General features: G+C 37.6%; 1 protein-coding gene across 1 annotated transcript in view; it reads right to left on the bottom strand.

Annotated features, from left to right (window-relative positions):
- The window catches only part of LOC139619969 (glypican-6-like), an 86,349-nt gene that overhangs the window by 50,037 nt on the left and 15,340 nt on the right, over window positions 1–20,972 (bottom strand). The window contains exons 2-3 of the mRNA XM_071475054.1: window positions 15,546–15,704; window positions 5,283–5,674 (exon numbers count right to left, since the gene is read on the bottom strand). Coding sequence (XP_071331155.1) covers window positions 5,283–5,674; window positions 15,546–15,704 — 551 coding nt within the window. The remainder of the gene's footprint in view (window positions 1–5,282; window positions 5,675–15,545; window positions 15,705–20,972) is intronic.

A 20,972-nucleotide genomic window follows, 5' to 3' on the forward strand; every position in this document is an offset into this window, starting at 1 on the left:
GTACACACTGAAATATATGATTGGGTTGTAATGACTGGATTAATGTACTGAGGCAGATAGTTAATGGAGTGGGCTGTAAGAGGCAGTGTTCACTTTTTCCTCTTACCAGCTTTTGGTCAAAATTTGCTGACCAAAAAAATAAATAAAATAAAAAATAAAAAGATCTCAAAACTTTTAAATAGAGTCTATATTAGTTTTTCTTTTTTTTTCTTTTTTGCCTAAATATCAATCACAGACATTCAAAGCACCTTTTAAAGAGGGTTATTTTAATGTATTAATAATAGTTTTAAGTGTACAGTGCACCGTTACACAAAATGTAAATACTTAAACAAAAATAATACATTTATGAACATATGATCAATACAAAACTGATGTCTTACTTGAGCGTTTCTTATATAGCAGATGTAGATATACTTTTGCCTTTTTAGGGAGAAAACAAATTAGAAGAATTTGCTTCTTAATGGGACACTGAGGTGCATCACATGAAAGGTGCTAATTACAAGCATGCAGTTCATTCGGGTTCTTTTCATGAAAAAGTTTCAATGGATGAATGAGTGTTGTACGTTGTAAAAATTGTAAAATTTGTGTTTTTAACCTTTTTATAGAAAATAAAGGTGACTTGACTTGATTGGTTTGACATGAATAGAATATGGGTCACTTTGGTGAACAGCTAGGATTCGCAAAGAAACTACAAACTATAAAGGAATATATATATATATATATATATATATATATATGTGTGTGTGCGTGTGTGTGTCTCATTCAGGAGGCATTGTGATAGTGAAGAAATACCCACAGAACAAACTACTGGACAAAACTGGCAACTGGCTGGATCAGCTGTTCTGCTGTATTATATCCAAAGTGCAAAATCTTATCAGTGTTTTGCCTTGTGTAAGCTAGTATAGTGGCATTTGAGATAGCAAATACAAGCTTGACTGCATGACCTACTAAAACTGATTTTATTACATGATTTCTGAAGAGCATGCAGCACTCAACATTCTTACTCTCTGCACTGAAATGCTTGCAGTCTGAAGCCCTGTCAAGATGTTTGAAATGAAAGCTCCTGGGTCACAGCTAATGGATTTTTTTTTTCTGTGTTCCATGAAGCACCAACAAGCATCTTATTAACCATCTTTCAGGTTGAAAATCTGCCTTTTAATACTAAAACCTGACATGCCATGGAAGCACTTATTAATGTCTCATTTCCTTAAAAAAATAAAAACATTCTAAGCACCATTACTGTGGTACCAAGGACTCCATAGATGCTATGAACTGACATTTTTGATGCAGCTGTATGTTGTTATTCTATAGGATGAGTGCACTCTTTGTTTGCGTCTTTGGACAAAAGCATGTGCTAAATAAATGTAATGTAAAGACTCTGAGGAGAAATTCCTATCATATTTTACTGCCATATACATTATGTGAATGCAGGCCAAGTTGGACAAATAACATCAGGTTAGGGTTTCTTTGCTTGTATGAAAATTAAGATCTGATACACTGAAGGAGTTCAGTGTATAAAATGAAAGCTGACTTTAACTGCAGGGTAAGGAAAGTCTTCAAGAGGAAACCTGCATTACAGGTTCAATCAAAATTATTCATTCCCCTTGACCTGCAAGACATTCTAGTGAAGTTATTAAAATTTAATGAAAACATATCAACTAAGGCCTTGTTAAGCTGTCAAAGAAAGTTTAATAATGCATATCTGAGTGATTTTTGAGAACCTAATGTTGAGCTTATTAACAGTAGTAAAGATAAATTAAATTTTACAACAAGTCCTCCAAACCTAAATGACCAGACAGGACATTTGTCTCTAACCTCGGACACGACATACAAGAGCATACTAGCTGCAGGTGTACCAGACCTTTGTCGCCATGGTTACATTAGTAAACAGGTAAATAAGGTTGTGGATCGGTCATATACTTCCTCAAGGTTAGAGAACCTTCATTGTCACGGTTACAAACAAACAACATTGACTCAGTTTCACATGGCAGACAAACCGCAGTTTTCTGTGTGAAAATCCTGTGTTTTGTCAACCCATGCATCCACCCCAAGCTCTCCTTCTAACTTAACGCAGACTTTCTCGCTCCACACATATATACTATGTCACCAGACTTCCTGCTTTGCTCCCGTCATAATTATTAGCTAGAGGTCGCCTAACAATAAAACATTAACTTTGGGTCAAAATACACGACTTGCACAGATGACCCATTTTTTCCTCTAGGAGGACAGGCTCCACTTTTCTCCAAAAAGACCCATTAGCAAAATTGTTCTTATTATAATACTTTGCTGTCCATCCTTCAACCTTCATGACCCCCAATAAACATGTCTGACCGTTTCTCACAAACTTCTGACACTTCTCTTTTGGTATTTTAGCTCATTATTCATGTGCAAAAGCTTTGCAGCTCACAAATATTCACTGGTTTCCATGCTGCCACTATTTTCTTTAATTCCCACCAAAAATTATCAGTGGGATTTAAATACAGGGACTAAGCTGGCTAGTCAAGGACATTCTTGAAACAATTCCTGAATCAAACTGATGCCGATGATGTCTGATTCTTCCTTGAAAAATTCTGCTCTTTCTTCCACACTCATGAAGGTTTGCTACTGTACCATGAGGTTTAAACTTGTGTATGATTCTGCCATCCATGTCTCTTGGCACTTGAAGTTTCTTGGAAATCTTCCTGTAACCGCCGACTTTTTGGAGTAATTAAGTAATTTTTGTCTTTGCTTTTGAGACAGACTTTATCTTTGCCGGGTTTGCTACTTGGCTTGACCACCTGCACTGATCACAGTGCCATTGTACAGTTCCTTAAAGCGCACTTGTGTTCTGCATCAATTTGGTGGCCTTACATACCAGCCAATGATTAAAAAAACATCAACATTAGACATTAAAAAGGGGTTTAACAATTATGCCGTGGCTGTGTTTCAAAAAGCCCTGCTACTTGAAACTATGACGTTGCATGAAAATATAATTGTACCACTCAAGTCATACATGTGTCATTTGCAAAAAACTGTAATCAGAAAACCTTTATTATATAAACCCTTATATACTCAGCAGGGTTGAATAAATTTGATTGTGACCACATTTAGCCAAGCAGAACAACAGGATTGTTGTGGTGTTGCTGCTCGGCAACCATAGACTCAGTTGATAATTAGGTGTTTGTTACTCAGAACATGTTATTTAATCAGGATTTAGTTGTTGTACAGCTCCTCTGTAGACATGACATGTGACTATGCCATCTGCAGTATTCTCTGTGCTGATATGATTTAGCTGCAGCTGACTTTACTGTTGCTGTGGTAAAGCACCACGTGTCACACAATAAGTAGCTGGTCACAGATGTTATATGTAGATCATAATGAAATCATAGCAAAATCATAGATCTTCATCTGCCCTGTCATAATACTAGTTATTAAAGTAAATACTATGCTTTACTTGTTATAAAGCAAGTTGTTTCCAAACCATGGAGAGTCAATAAGAATGACATGGCAATTAAAAAATCCCTTCAACAAAAAGATTTAAAAAATGAAAGCCATACTGTTATAACTGTCAACATGAATAGTAGTAGTAATAGTTCCTTATACATTTAATATGAAAAAAGTGTTTACCTTGATCATGAATCATCAAATTAATTAGTAATATAGTGGCGATAACAGAGAGATCATTAAAGATATTTCATCATGTAAAACTTCCACACTCTAATAACTTCCAAATAATAATAACCTGCAGCAACATTCATTTGTTTAAAACATATTTTTGCTTCTGTCAAATACCTTGTCGTCTTACTATAATACATTAGTTTTTTTTTGTTTTGTTTTTTTTAAGAAATTTAAATGTTCTAAGAATCAACAACTAGACAAATAATTAGAAGACTTTAATCGCTTCAGATAAACAGAGGCAGATGTACTGTTTGGGTAATGATCTGGAATAAGTTTGAGCTTTGTTTGTGAGAAGCAGACTCCAGACACGAGTTTCTGCTTCCTCAAAGCTCTACTGGGTTTCGTGTTTTGTCTCTTAAGCCGTGAAAAGAAATAAAGTACTACATCATCTTCTTTAATTCAATATATATCCCGGCAGCAATAAGCATGGATGTCACATCTTAGAGACACTGTGCAACAGACACCTCTAGCAGGGTGTCTTATTCCATTATGCTTACACCCAATCCCTCATGATGAGTTTATACCCTGGGGATCAAAGGGCTGCAGTCCCAGACACATGACCTGGATCTCAGGTCCCACTGAAATGTCAAGGGGTGAAGCTGGGACATGCCTGCTTGTAATAAACGCAGGGTGTAACTCAGTAAACGCATACTAACAACACATCCTCTGCGGCTGCTTCTAAATGAGCCTCACCACTACTACTGGTAAGGGGGGAGCTGATACAAGCTGTGACGGGATCGTGTTTAAAGTTCAACAAGTGCACTGGGACTAACACCTTAGCGCTTTGTCTCTGATGATTGAGGGTTACTATATTTTCATTGGCTACAGCATCTATACTTTACAGCAGGCCTATAAATATTTATAATAGTGTTGATTATCCAATCCAATTGATATCAATACAGTAGTGAAAAGAAACCAGGGTGGCTGGGGATTTGCAGTGTAGTGCTTATCAGGGCTTCTCTCAGCCCACAAGAAGGCTTGCAGAAACAGTTCTGTTGTTGATTGTGAATAAATCCAAGCCTTAGCCTTTTGGTTTTCCTTTAATCTTACTTTGTACATGATCAAAACTACACCCACTCCCAGAACAGTATGATATACTGCAGAAGCTGCATTAAGATTACATCGCATCTAACCTAATACTAAGGCTACACCATGATTAATGGCTTCTATATACTGGGTGAACAAATATTAGGCAAGAGAGCAATAAACAGCGATGGCAGAAATTTCATTCTTCTCCTTTTTCATTGTCTGGGCATTTCTCCTGAGCAATCCACATATCCTTCAACACCTTTTTCTAGACAGCACCTGAACAAGCTGCCTTGAGCCCAAACTTCCTGAAGACATGCACCAAGAGAGCCCACATTAGTCAGAAAAGTATCTGGCAGGAACTTGTTCAAGTGAAAAACCAGGGGAAAATATGTGCTCACTGTAGAAACACCAAACAAGACCTTGGGCCTGTTCAAATGTGTGGATACAGAGGAAGTCTTAATTTCAGCCGAGGTCAAATACTGAATATTTTCTATCAGGATCAGCAAGTGAAATCAAATTATTGTTGCAGGTTTGCAACTGACAGAAACAAGCAGTTGACTGGGTGTTTTATAATGTAGTTAAATTTGAACTTTTACCTTAGACACTCTCTGGGCCACCTCCCGGCCAACAGAGAGCCCTTGGACGAATGTGCGTGCAGCGATGAATGCCCGGGTAACCTGAGCCTTGAGCTTCCTGGGCACGTCTCCAAAGGGCTTGAGTTGGTCGGTGTACTTACTGATACACTCCAGATAGTCCTCAGTGATGACATACTGGGAGTTGAGCAGTGTGAACATGCGCTCCAGTAGCCGCGACCAAAAGTCATTAAGCATTTCCTCCAGGTTAACATTCCCTCCTGTGTAATAGCGCTTCAGCTCAGCAAACAGATTCTCAAAGACCTCTGAGTTCTGCATGTAAGGCTTGCCATAAGTCCTCACAAACATCTCATTCAGAGACCTCTCTGTGTTCTCCAGCAGCTCCAAGAAGAATTCTGGGTTAAGAAGAAATGAAAAAAAAAAAGTGTTACTAATTGTAAGATTTTCTTTCATATATAATGTATAAATGATTCTGTACATGGTAATATGCCTTGATAAGATGCAGTGGGAGCCCTCCCAACATTTGTGATTAAAATAAAAATTCAGCAAAATTACGTTAAATGTGTCTGATTGCAAGCTGGAACCCTGCTTAAAAAGAAAGTCTGCTTGATTGCAATTCAAACAACAAAAACACCAACAACCGAAATATACAAAAATAGCAAATCAGTTAGGGCGTCTGATGTTGATTTCATTTTGAAGAGACTTCACAGCTTTTTTATCTGCAGTAAACTACTTTTGACATTGCAATAGGAGTCTTCCTCATATATTTCTGGAAAACAATAAGTTCTGTGTTTTTCACGGTGCATGAGGTCTGCACTGTCAATATCTTCCCTTTAAACCTCACATACATTCATGTACCATGATATATATTGGTGAATGATTTCCTATATACAGATTCTGACTGGAGTATTGCTCCATATGCTGGAAGCATAAGGCTGTCAGATAAGGTGCAATAAATTATTCTTTAGTAATATGATGACTCCACAGTACAGTTTGTCTGGAGGGTTCGTAGCCAATCTGCATTCTCCTTTTAGGCACCTTGTTGTTTGCCTCATGACTTCTACGACTCACCAGAAACTGAGATGAGATGATAACATTTCTGACCATCTGCTATTCACAATGATAGTGCTGGCTTTCAGGGACCAAGATTAAAATTTAAACAGGCTTCAAAACTGCAAAGGGAAATAGTTCAAGTCAAGTCAGAAGAGACTCCAATCCCATAAAGATAGTGCAGATATTCTTAAATTACATTATGTCCAAACTAAAGCTTTAAAGTGGCGCTAATTGATTTTTTTGGCCCCTTGAAGGTAGTTGAAAGACCTTCAAGCATAATATTTATATAATATTATCTCATGCAGTTGATATGATGAACATTTGACTATTTACACATCCACCAGACAGATTAGCATTTCTATGGAGCCAAGTTTCTGGACAGCATATATTTTAAATCCAATATTCACTCTGTTTAGTTCTGTTTTGGTCTATGCAAACTCCTTAGGATAAATTTGGTTCTTTTAGATAATCCTCTGTGGATTAGTCACCATGAGCAACACCTCTCACTTTATACATAGTCATTAAATTCACTGTTAATAAAAAAATATTTATTAGTGCAGCTTTAGAGTCTCTAGTTTGAAAGTAGTATGGGCTTGTGGAAATGTGGAAAGAGGAGTGACTGTATGGACAAAGCCAGCAGTAAACCATTAAAAAAAAAGGGATAATTAAAAATAATGAGCTGCGTGGGTGGTCCTTGTTACAGCATGTATGCATTTTTTGTCTTGGTCAGTGAGTGAGTGAGTTGTGAACTATTAAGACAATGCAGATCTTGAAGACTAGTACGTGCAGTAACACATGTAATTTCAGAGTAACTGCAACCCTTGTATAACTGACAATATGTTCTGAACAACAGGTCCTCCAACCTGAATCACCACAATGGTCGTTTGTCCCTTCCCTCGCATATGACCAAGGAAGTGTACCACTGGCAGGTGTACCTGACATTTGTTGTCGTGGTAACAGAAAAAGGTAAAAGGTTAAGGTTGTGAAATGGTCATAGTTTAGTTACGTTTAAGCACAAAACTTACTTGGTTAGGTAGAAAAGGGATTGTGGTTCGGACTAAATTAAGTACTTCCTTAAGGTTAGAGGACCTTTGTTGTCATGGTTCCAATAATAAACATACAGTTAAGGTAGTGTAATGGTCATTGATAAAAGAAACAACACTGACTATCGGTTTCATACAGGAAACTCCCCTCTGTGAAATTCCTATGTTTTGTTGACCCACCCATCCGTCCATCCATAATTCCTGCTAAAGTGGACTTTGTTGGTCTGATTTCCACCTTTGACCCTGTCACAATTACTACGGCTATCAGAGGTGAGACTAATGCTGTCTGTAAAACAGCTGAAAAGCAGTTCATGGTACCTAGGTCACATGACGTACTCTGAACACATATCTACTGAGAGATTCATCTGGCACCACTGAGCCATGCACATTACATGCACTTATGAGAATGGCCCTTACACAACTGTAATGGATTTGAAGTGGTCATTAGTGCTCAGCAATGCAGGTGAAATTACAGATTACCGAAGCAGAGAAACCAAATGGCATGAGTCTATGATACCACATCAAATACAGATAAATAATGCGCTCACAGAATGTTAAACTTACTTTCACACGTTTTTCTTAAAATGATAGAACTTTTTCTTCGATTAGTACATAGTACAAATAGTATAGTATGCAGGACTTGTGGTCTGGGCCAAGGTTATTTTGGGTATTCTCTAAACTTTATCGTGAATGAAAAACTACAGCGAGCAGCTGCTTAAATATGCAAAGCTCCAAGCATGATTTGTGCTTCAGTGACTCATTTTTGGTAATGAAAATAGTCAGTGGTGCTGAGCGATTTGCACACTGATTAATGACAGCTTGAAAATTAATTTCATTTAAAAATGTGCATTTTAGAAAAAAAAAAAACCTCAGTGCAGCCAAAGCTGTCAGCTGAGATATTAATTGAATATAACCAATGTAATTAAGGCAAAATGTATTGTTAATGTGGACAGTATAGTTGCTATCATTCTAAGCTCTGTTTTGGGGTGATTACAATTAATAATTACATAACGGATGGCCTCAGTATGATTTAGTGACTACAATATTTTGTTTAAAGACATCTTAATCTTATTACTGAAAATTCATGAGAGGGATCACATTCTACAATAGCAAATTTAGTGAGATGTCAGAGGCTAAGAATGAATAGGAAAGCTTACATAAATCCTTAACACATCGTAGTAATTAAGACGTCTGTCTAAATGAAAGGCTGCAAGAGCTGCAAACAGGGGATAACGATGCTGAAATGCTGGACAGGGGTGATTCTAATACACCCAATTTGCAGAGAGTTCATTACATTTTGCTGATAAAGCTCAGTTTGGCTCCAATTCCTCACCCTCTACACAGTGCTGTGCAGAGGGTTACACAGAGCCATTCTCTCTGTGATGAAGAGAAAGCTTGTGTCTCCGTGCTTCCACAGGTGCTTGCTCTCACAGAAACCTACTGATGGATGCTACCCTAGATGTCAGAGATGGCAGTAATCTCTATTTCAGCAATCTTTAAACAGGCTGCTCCTACTTTAAATCGTTGGGCTAGATGGTGAAAAAAGGCAAGTTGTGTGCTTTTCATTTCGAAGCAGGCCACTGATTTTGAGGACAATTAAGACGAGGGAGTAAATTTGACTTGGTCTTAAGAACCAGATCAGATCAGTGGGGGCAGCTGTGGATAGACTCCCCCTGGGAAGTGGCCTGCAGCATTAGCTTTCTGGACCACATTCGGCAGCAGTCTGTGGTCTGTACAAGCAGAAATCCATGTATATTTGTGCACAAACAAAGTAATAAAATATACCAGACTGTGACTGACACACAAAATAGATATCTACTGTATATTGCAGGCTTAATACTCAATTCTTAAAACTAGAAGAAATGTTCATATATTAAAATTTTCAGGTTTACAGCTATGCAATCGATGCCTTAGCAAAACCTTTATAAATCTCTCCTGAGAGACAGAGATTATTCAGATAAATTCAAGAAGAACTTAATATATTTGCAGTGGCTTTATTGATTTAACAAAAATGTGATGCAATTTGTTTAACGTTTTATTCATTTTGCACTAAATAAAAGACATTAAAATGTTGCTAGGATGTGGTGGGGCGATAGATGATTTGGTGAAATGTTTTGGGGTAAATCCACAATCTGGGGGGAAACTCTGGCCCAGAGGGGGCTTATGGACAACAACAGATTTTTGAGACACAGTACAACCCCCTTTTCAAAAAAGCTGGGACACTATGTAAAATGTAAAATGCAAATAAACGTGTTGCTGATATCAAATTCAAATTAAGAAAAAAATGTTACAGTTTCATAAAATGATAAAATTTCAGCATTTCAACATTTGTGTCTTCATATGTTGTCTTTGTTCTTTTTCCAATTAAATATGGGTTTACATGATTTTCAAATCATTGTATTCTGTTTTTATTTACATTTTACACAGTGTCCCAACTTTTTTGGAAACAACGTTGTAGATTGACTGTTGAGATCCAGAATGGAATTTGTTTTACCTTTGGTTTTAAAATTGGCACTGATTTGGATTGTTTTATGCAGAAAGCCAACCACCAATTTCAAAAATTTGTAAGCACTTTTCAAACACTTTCGAACACTTTTCGCTGAAACACTGTAGAATTGCTCATAGCTGCATGGAACTGGATGAATATGTATTAATCCTTGAACATTTTAAATCAGACATTCCTCAAGGGACAAACAATACAAAAAATTCACAATATATCTCTTAAAGTGCAGCATTTGATTTTAAGGCCACACACTAATGTAAAGTATCAAAGGAGCCAAATACACTCAAAGAAAGCTAATTAACTCAATACAATATCTTTTCTTCTTGTAATTTTTCAGATGTCTCCTTTGTAAAACACATTCCTGCAAGCATTACATTACCGGATCTCTGTGTGAAGCTGCCCTGTGTAAACTGCAAATATGACCTGAGTGTTAGTGATCATGCAGCAGAGTAGCCTAAACATCCTCTTATCTCCAGCAGAGCCATTCAGAGCCTTCTCCTACAGGACCACACCAAATGAAAGAGGGAACCCATCTCTCACTTTGTGATTATTGAAACTGTATAAGATAAAGTGCATGGGTTGGTGTGCAGCCTCTTTGAGCTCTCATGTCTGCACATGAAACTGCCAATTTTGCTGCCGAAAGGAGCACTTTGAATTCCACATGTCGATCATAAGCTGGGTCACTGATCGGTCTGACAGGAAGTGCTAGTGTATGGAGGGCTGCTTAAAGGGTTCTGCAGCAGAAGAGTACATGACATGCTGACCTTTTATGTGTCCATTTTCTTGTGCTAATTACTGTGACTTGCCTTCCGTGAGTGACACAGTGACAGTTAAAAGCACAGGCATTCAATGCAAAATCACAGCTGATAAATAAAAAGCTGGTGAGTCCAGACAAAAATATCTAGCTATAAAGTGTCCAATAATGGCCGGGGGTTGTGATCATCATGAACAAAGAAAGGCTGACCCTGAAATACAGGCTGCAGAAAAAATGAGTTTGGATAAACACCCGGTACCTGTGCATTTCTACCACTTTAATGTAATAAATTCAACAATATAATCCTGCTATTTTGAAAACTGTTGTTCTGGATTACCCATCATAAGTATTTGATTCATTCATTCATTCACATCTTGTCCTACTGCATGTGCTATGCCTGTAAATGTTTCACAATAAAAGCCTTTTGAACAAATGGAGGGTTATGTCCAATGTAATACTAAAGGGCTTTTAATTTGAAACGATTACAGGTGGAATTAAGTTTATGTTAACATCGTAATGCAGCAACTTTAACACGGCAAATGGAAGTGGATGGAAACGAGGTCTCCAAAATACCAAAATATGATCAATTATACAGATAGATGGCATTACAAATAAAGGCCTGGCTTTAATGAAAGCCTGCCTCAAATAAGAGCCTGGTGCCTTCTGCAGTTGAGGTAAATAAAGACCCTTGCCACTATTTGATTAAATATTAGTAATCTAATCTAATTTGATTTTATTTCCTCATATTTGAACATCACCATATCCAGCTCTTTACCATGAGGATAAAACAAGAATATTTAGAGTGGAAAACAAACGAAAGAGTTTGTTACAGTTCCAGATATTTCCCTGTAAAAGTCCTACAGTGTACACAGATGCATATTGTTGAATCTTGACCTGAATCCTACACACTACCTACACCTAACTGGATGGTTCGATAGGACTTCTTAACTAAAGAATGCTTTCGCTGAACAAGCTTGCCCTTTTCAGTGCTGCCCAGCTTCACATTCATCTAGTCACACACATCCACACCTGGTAACTGGCCAGCGCGGGATGGTGGCAGCTTCTTTGGAGTAATTCTAGGTCAAGTGCTCCGCTCAAGGGCACCTCGACAATAGCTGCTGAGTGCAGAGAAAATTCTCTTTTTACATTCTTGAATATGTGTTTAAAAAACATTCAACAACCTTCCAACAATACAACAGTGCATGAGCCTGCAAATAAGGATCAATTGCAGAGGGTGGACCACATTATTATTCTGTATGGCTACCTAGCACTATGGTGTTTATGGTCAGAAGGGCCAGCAATTGATTAGCAATTTAGATCCCTGGTTTAGTCTTTAATAAGCAAGAGAGAAAAGAATTGTATGTGCCATTGTGCTGTAATTTCTATGAACAGTTATTTTCTTTGGTTTGATGATACTTATTATGAAAAACAAATGAGAATATTCAGACATGCTATTCGATATATAAATAAGCACATTTGATTGCAGCAAATGTGGCAGCATGTTTGCCATTGGTTTTTTTTCAGATGATGCTGTTTCTCGCTTAGATTCATACAGCTGTACTGTGTAACTGGATTGTTGTGGATATTCCTGTATTTCTGCTCAGATGGTCTTGGCATAGTCGAGACTGTGCCCTCTCACTGTGACACATAGGCTGTGGTGTCAGGTATGCGTGGGCTGGCCAGCTACTGACAGCTACAGTAACACTCATCACAAACTCTGCATAAAGACGAGAAAATATACACATACACTGACTCTGTGTGGGTGGGACAACAGAGCCAGGTGCTAAATAGATGGTAAAGAGCATCTAAATGAACCAACAGCACTGTATTGTTTGGATCTTTATCTATGCGCTCTTGTTCAGTATCAAGGCCAACACAACCCTTATTTTGGTAAAAATGAGCATTGAGTCAAAACAAAAATGCAGATCCCTAAATAAATAATACCTGAAATACTAAAAATGTATGTATTTTTTTATTTATTATGGCACTGGTTTGTTAAATCTCATCTGACATCTCCTGCTCAAAACTAAACAACCACACTTCAAACACTCAGATTCATTTAATGACAAATAAAGATTTTGGTGAAATTCAAATCTAGCAATCAATACCGCATATTTCCCCGAGCGGGTGGTCAGTCAACACCCACAGCAGACACAGAGTCTCCAGACAGCAGAGGTTCTGTGGAGCTGAAACCTGCATATAGCATCTGCTTTGACCGTGATGAAATTATGGAGAGTGGCAGCAAACCCCAAGAGGAAGAGGGGCGCCTGGAGTCATGCATCTAAGTGCTGCTGGACAAACCTCATTTCCTCCCTCACTGGAGTCCTCCTTATGACATTCACTATCCTGACAGTGGCTGATCAAAATAACACTTATTTATTTATGCATGCTTCCAGGAATCACATGCAGGCTAAAGAAGTATATATTCCTGGAAAAATCAGACAGACATCACCCAGGCATTGTGACATTGAGTTTCTGGGCACTGTGCAATCATCTGAGAGTTGTATACTGTAACTCAATAGCATTTGTTTCATATAATATGTTGAATAGTTTGAAAAGAATGAGCATACAAAGACAAGACATTGACTGCTGAGTATTAAATTGCACTATTAATCACTCAAACATTTATATATGAAAATCTATTCTTTGACCTCATACTTTTGGACAAAGATTAGAATTACTGTTTAATAAACTGAACCATCCGGAGGGCTGCTGTTCAATCCTGAGGTCCAAGGGGAGAGGTTATGTTCATGCTGACATATTATATCTTATGTTATTTATACATCCATTTACACAATGTTAATAGATCATACAACAAGTGCTCAATGGTGAATTGGTGTAAGAGGTGCTGACAGATTAGGCTCAGGCCAAACCACCAAGCCATCTTAATGTGCATGATTATTAACATTGGTATCGTACAAAAGCTTAAAATTTCAGAAAATAATATATTCTAAATGGGCTGGAATCATAGGAGATATACAGTAGTGGATTATAAACCTTTATACTGTGTAACCTTTTATTTTCGTTAATATATTAATATGTTAGTTGTGTTGTAAAATGTCAATTTTGTCACTTTTGCATTTCCAGTCTGATTACCTTCTGTTGTCTGTGCACCTGTGATAGCCCTGAACACAAGCAGCTGTCGAGGACCACCAGTTCAGCCGTCTCAGCTCTGCAGTGGTAGCGCAATTACTACTCGATACCAATTTTGAATTCAGAGACAAGTGTAGATTCATCGCCCCTAGACTCCTCCATTTTCACAGATTGTTGTTTTGCAATATCAGTTCCAAAGATGACAAGCAGCCAAACAGATTTATAGCAGAGCAGAAGAGCAGAAAAATGTCAGCAGAAGTGCAGTTGGAAGATGTTTGATTTGGTAACAACACTCAAAATTAACTTGGATTCATGTTGGTTTTGTGCACGTGTTCAAACCAGAAAATTGGAGGCTTGTTTTTGTGCCACTGTATATGCAAATCATGCCACAGGCAAAAGGCAAGATTAATCATATTGAATTGGATCGATATACAGTAGAATAAATTAAAGTCATCTTTTTTTTCAAATTTTTTTCAATCAAACGTTAACTTGCATTAGCTGCAATGCTACAGCACCTGTAGATGGCATTATGTTGGGCATACAGTATCCTTTTATTATGGTGATACTGCTTTGTTCAGTTGCTGCTCTTCGGCTGTAGAGCATCTAGCCAAAGTCTCAGCACACTTTTAAAAGCTCTTAACGCTCTTGTTTCCTTTGGCTTTTCTAGATTTTATAACTTTATATTTTGTGGTTTCAAAATTTCTCTTTTATTTCTCCCATAAGAAACATTGTTACTGTTCTGGAGAGTGCATTAAAAAATAATGTTTGCTTATGCTGGCACTGACATATTTATTTCAGTAAAGGCTGCCATAGTTTGATGGTTACAGACAGCTTTGCTATTTCTTCATAATTACTTCATGAATTTAGAAAACTTATTTGAGGTTTTTAAAGATAGGGGTTTGACATATGTATGGTATATGCCAAGGATTAAATAGTAGTAATAATAATGGGTGCTGTCTTATTTGTATTATGTGTCTCATTAGTAATCTACATTAAGCCTGAAAAGATTAAAAAGAATAAAAAAAGGAACCATTATGGTGTATTTTCTTTAAAAGAGTTCAGTTTTGTCCTGCTATTCACATAGAGACAATGAGAATCCAAACATAGTTGCCTTTAAAAGGTTTTTGAGCGATAACTCATTAAAGGGTTCTATCCTGCATTCCTAATAAACTGTGTGACAATGCAGACAGGTGGCTGTGCTTGACAATTTTCACCTCTACCACCCCTCACTATTGTCCACACTGATAAGCCGCTGCTCCCCACACAGTCTAATCTTGAGAGCTAGAGGGATTATTATTTCTCATTAAACTGTAACTACAAGGAGCTGACTCCACAGAGAAAGGATACCAAGAGGGAGAGATGGAGAGGTGGAGTGAGCTCGGTTCAGTAATGAGTACATCCACTCCCATAACAGAAGCTCAGTGACTGCGTGGTGGTCAAGACAGTCACCATGGGGCTAGGACGAGATCACACACAGCACAAGACCACCAAACAACCTTAATAATGCAGAGTTTGGCTCTGTACTGCTGTTCAAGCTGTCAATATGCTGTGCAAGAAGCCATGTTTGTCTAATCCAACAAGAGGCTTCTCCACTCCAAGGCATATTCATGAGATTTTCACACCTCATCTCCTCTCGAGGGAGGACAGCTACAAACGTACCAACAGTGAATCTTTTCAAATTAACACATGCGGTCTCAATTTTTTGATTCTCCTTTTTGTAGTAATTTGTTTTGCTGTGACTGACCACTAAAACAATAAAATAAAAAAGAGGAAACAAAATAGGATCATTAATTGGCATAAAGCATTAAGTTAAGACTTACCATCGAATCTCTGATGTCTGGAAACAAAGGTGCTTCTCAATTCATGACTCATTTCGTCAACGAGATTCTCAAAGTCCTGTTTACTCTGCTGACCAAATTTGTCCTCCATTTCCTGGGTGCAACATGTGTTTCCCTGGGGACATACACGAAGATGTTCACCTGCAAAACAGACAAAAAGAAAAATGTTTTTTTGTTTGATATTGGCCTAAAACTATGCAACAAATCCAAAGAGGGGCAATGGAGGTCTACCACAGAGATGGGTGGAGTGATATTTGCCCTAATGAGATCAGTCTTTCCAATGAATAGGATGAACACTTTTTGCACAGCTGGCTGATGAGGAAACCCCTGCAGTAGGGAAGGAGAGTTTACAAATTGACTAATGGTCCTAACCCTAGTAGTAGTTGTGGTAGAAGTAGTAGTACCTCGTTTTCCAATTGCTTTTCTGACTATAGGGATGGAAAAGAAGTATTGTGCCTCAAATGATGTATTGATGAGCACTGTACCAGAAACTGCTATAAATAGTGATGATAGTTAAAATGTACACATTTAAATATTAGTTGAAGCCAATGAATGTGTCTTCTTGTACTGAGTGGAGGCCTTTTAAGAGAGTTATACATTAAGCAGTAATGAGCACTAGAGGAACAGCCAAGGACAAATCTAAGATTATTGTACGCTGAGCAGTAGGAGGTTAGTTCTAGATGCACAACATTGGCATAGTCAAAAAATGGTAGTATAAGTTGTGATGCAAGTTTCTTCCAGATACAAAGCATAAAACTGTTTTTGGGCCAAAATAAAGCACTGGTTCCAAAATTAGCTTTGCGTCGAAGATGATCAATGTGATGTTTAAATCTTAGTTTGGTGTCAAGACATAAACCCAAGTACTTAATTTGATTAACTCTGTGCAGACTAGTACTGCACCATCATTTCACGTTACGATTAATCATTTTCTTTTAAGGCTCTGTCTAGTACCAAAAATCATATTGTATGATTTTGTTTTACTAAATAATGGTTTATTACATAAGAACCAGTTTTGTAAGGTATTTAAATCAGATTGAGCGGTTTGGATTTGCAACAAGTGAGGTTTAGAGGTATATATGCCAGTGTTTGTAAATCAGCATTTCCCCTTGTCTAGTGAAATTTGGCCCAAGCCTTATCCCTTTCCCTAAAGAGACTCAACAGTTCAGCACTAATCCAGGGTAGATGTCTTCCCTTGATGTTTGAGATTTTCCAGGCAGTATATTTGTCAATTACTTGTGTGAACTCAGAATGTAAAAAACCCAAGCTGTCCTGATTGGTACCATTTCCAGTTGATAGAGATTATGAACAGAGATCATAAATGAATAGGTCTACGTTCATCTTGTTCTGTTGTCTTATTTTAATTGATTTTGGTGTCAGTTTTGGAACTTTAATCTTCCATATACAATATATGACTGAGTGGCCACTGAGGCAATCAGACAAACACTTTGGATACTTGTCACTTACCCTGACAGATGTATCAATCAAGTAAAGACTGGGAGCTTCGGGTGATTCAAGTGGTTTTCTTAATTAGTTGTGTTAAATTTATATTTTCAAATTTGTTTTTATCTTTAACAGAAGACCTATCCAACCAGTCTTAGATTCATTTTTACATGTGATTGAGTTGACGGTAGAGATCAAACATTTAGAGGACTCAACAAGGACGGATGGAGGTCTATAAATATTTCCTATTGTTATATATTCATTCTGATGAAAAGTTACTTAACAAAAGGCATTCAAAATGTTGCACTTCAACTGTAGGTGTTATTATTTCAGATACCAAGTTACATATGTAACCACCCCTGGAGTTTCTATCAGCTCAACATAATACATAATTTGGAAGTTTGATTTCATTGTCAGATATGTTGTTATTAAGCATGTTATGTTGTTATTCAGACAGTGTAATGATATCAGGATTATTTTGGACTACTTATACCCGAAGTAAATCAATTTTAGGCAAGAGACTTGTGTTCAGATGAACAATTTTTAAACCTTTGATATTATTCAGTTCGAAAATAAGAATTCATGGAAATAGCATAGCTAATAAAGAATTTAAAGCTTAGCAGACTAAAAGAAAACTAAGATGGTTGTAGTGGGTTGTGGTAACATAACAACAAAACAGAAACAAAAAACATAAAGACAAAACAAACAAAAATACAAATAACACATAATTTGGCCCAGCACCCCCAGCCATCCAACAAACAAATTAGTTTTTAACAGACTTTACTTAAAAATATTCTTGTGAGCTAATACATCAAATTAGAAGAATACATTCCTGGATTAACCAGTTACCCAAAGAGTAAAGGGAATAATAGAAGATGAAAACAGCAGTTAGGAAGTCAAGCCATTCAGTTCATTAATGGCTGAAGTTTAGAACCCGATGCAAAAAGCCGGAGATATTCAAATATCCATGTATATTGTATGCTCAAAGTTCTGCTTTAACAGATTTTATGGTAGAGAGTTGAAGACATGAAGGCAGCTTCACCGGCTTCGCCATCATCTTTGTGGCGAACGAACAGTTGAGGTTTGCCATCAACAATGACACTCAGTGTGCACGGATACCGAAGGGAGTATTTTAAATTAAGTTCACGGAATCTCTGTTTGACAGTGTCAAAACAACGGCGTTTCTTCTTGAGTTCAACACTGAAATTGGGATATATGTAGATGCGAGTACCTTTAAACACCAGCTTCTTCTTCTCCTTGGCAGGATGCAGAATTTTCACCTTGTCCTGGAAATTGAGAAGTTTGATCAGGATAGGTCTGGGTCGAGCTCTGTCGTTGTGAAGGAAAGTGGGAGTGCGTTGCACCCTCTCAATGGCCGGAGGAGTGGGGACGTTTTTTTGAAGGGACAGCTGAATGCTGCTCAGTTTTGTTTGGATCGGGTCCACCTTTGAATCCAGATGAGTGAGCATATCAGTCTTGATCTGTTGTATACCATCCCTCAAATTGGCTCTATTGATCCAGTGCCATTGATGTGCCGATCAATATCCAGTCATTGTGCCGCAAATCAGTATGTTTTTGTCAAGACAGGTTGTGTTGCACTCACCCATGCTGTGGCCATCTTTATCATTAATTGGTAAACAAAAGTAATTTCTAGCCATTTCAGTTTATTAGGAACACTGTTAAACTGATTTTTAACAATTTCAGACACAAAGCCATACAAAGCAAATGTGTGTGAGAGATGGTGTGCATAAACCACATGCCAATGAATTATAGTCAGACTTGCTTTGTCGGAACTGTAGCTCACAAACTCAATGACATTTAAAGTGTCAGCAGTCCAACATGAAATCCTTGTCAATGACAATTATCCCCACATGAAACAAGTTAAGCGCTTTCACTGTAATTTTCTCTGCACAGAAAATGACTTCCTAATTTCAGAAATCAACAGAGTAAGAATAGCTTTTGCCTTGTAGAATCTTTAAAGAGGACCTATTATGCTTTTCTAAAGTTTCCCTTTTTATAGTGTGTTATATAGCTTTTTGTGCATGTAAATGGTCTACAGATTCACAAGGCTCAAAGTACACACCAATGGGACTAACTCTGTCAGAGCAAAACCCAATTTTCTCATTTGTATGAAATGGCAGCTTTAAACATTTTACTGTGAGCCTCGGCACTTCAAGGTAGACTGCTTCAGAACTTATGCACAGTTAGATGCTTGATTTTTGCAACTGTTATTTCTGAAGGACAGGGCAGTTCCAACTTTATGTGGCCCAACGGGTGACTCAGGCTCACTGCCTGTCAGTCTGCATTATAATTGTGGATCAGTAATGTTTAACCAGGTTGCTGGCAACCTGCTCACATTAGTGAGAAGGAGCCAAGCAACACGCACAATGGTATAAATGCTTTTTCAGTAGAGCACTAAAGTTTAGTTAATTCAGATTTACCAGCATCGTAAATTAGCAAACAGCGAAGCAGTTGTGACTCCCTACCTTTGAAGCGTGAAGTCCTATTGTCTGTCTATTCTTCCATTATTTACATTTGTTTAGTCCGTAAGCGTCCACATATACAGATTACGAACATTGTAATGCAAAGTCTATTGCAGACTGTTGAGCGACCCAATTCGCAGCACTTCTCTCCACATTTCTGCTGTTGCCCTCCTTCCGACTGCCTGGCAATGTTTGTTTTTGTGCTCATGTCCAGCTTGTGAAGGTGTACCAGGTCTATCGTCTTCTTGTTCAGGATCGCACTCCGACTTGATAAGGCAGAAACCAACCCTTTGTTTACAGCAAGACATGGATGGAACATGTAGTTGCCATGGTAGTTGCCAGCTATCTGAAATGCTCTGATAGAGCTCAGGGCTCTTGGGGTATGAATAGAGTACTGCATAAGACGTACAGAAGAAGAAAAATAATGTCTTTTTGTAACACTGAAGCATGTAAATCTTTTTTAACAGAAATCAAGAGTAAAATGATGAACTGTAAAAATGGCAATACAAGGTCCTCTTTAACATTATTCTGTGTTGAAGACGAACAATCCGGTGTTCCACATTTAAGCAGTAAGAAACCTGATGGGCTAGGTGTTAACCAGTCAATAAGGAAACAGAAAACACATTCATTTAAAACATTCTCTTGCGTATTACATAATTCATGACACTGGGAAAATACTGAAGTGAATTAAAAGTTTCCGATCTACATCTTTCCATTGTCCACAGATAATGCAGACTCAGTCTGTTACAGCATTTATTTCATTTCACAGTCTAAAATCCAATATCACAGTGCGAGAGTGAGCACAACAGGAAATGAAATGGAAATACAATGACGTGGTAATAATGACTGTCACGTCATGATGACTGAAGATTGTCAATGAAGACTTCAAATGGAATTCAGTCCAACTATAAACTCGACTGACTTGCCAAAGTTCCCTTTACAACTGGCGTTGGCATGTATCCTGTATCTGAAGTACATCATGACTTAAATAGATGACATTTCACAGATTTTTCCATTTGTGTTCCCTGCACACATATTATTATCTCTGATCTCTCTTTCCTCTACAAAACAAAAGGAAATCAGATTTCTCAAGAAAAAAAAAAAAGCTGATTTTTATGTATGTTGTCTACAGTGGGCATGAGCTTCCAATTAGGAAAGCGGCTGTAAGCAGATGGCAGCTGTAAAATTGCCACTGCATGCAGCAACAGACAGACTGCACAGCCTTTCTACTAAACAATAGTGAAAAGAAAGAGAGAGAGAGAGAGAGAGAGAGCGAGAGAGAGACAGAGAGAGAGAGAGAGAAACTAACTTGATTTATAATAATTTTTACTTAAAGCTTAGCAGACTAAAAGAAAATTAAGATGGTTGTAGCTCACACAATGCTGACGTAAAATTGTCAGTTTGATCATAGATTAAAGTATGAAAGGTACTTTCAACAAATGTGCATGCTTAGAAAGGCTGGCATGCATAATTACATTTGTTTGGT

Source organism: Trachinotus anak, unplaced genomic scaffold, assembly GCF_046630095.1.
Source record: "Trachinotus anak isolate AG129_WGS33_773 ecotype Australia unplaced genomic scaffold, CSIRO_AGI_Tana_v1 ptg000001l, whole genome shotgun sequence".
Lineage (NCBI taxonomy): Eukaryota > Metazoa > Chordata > Actinopteri > Carangiformes > Carangidae > Trachinotus > Trachinotus anak.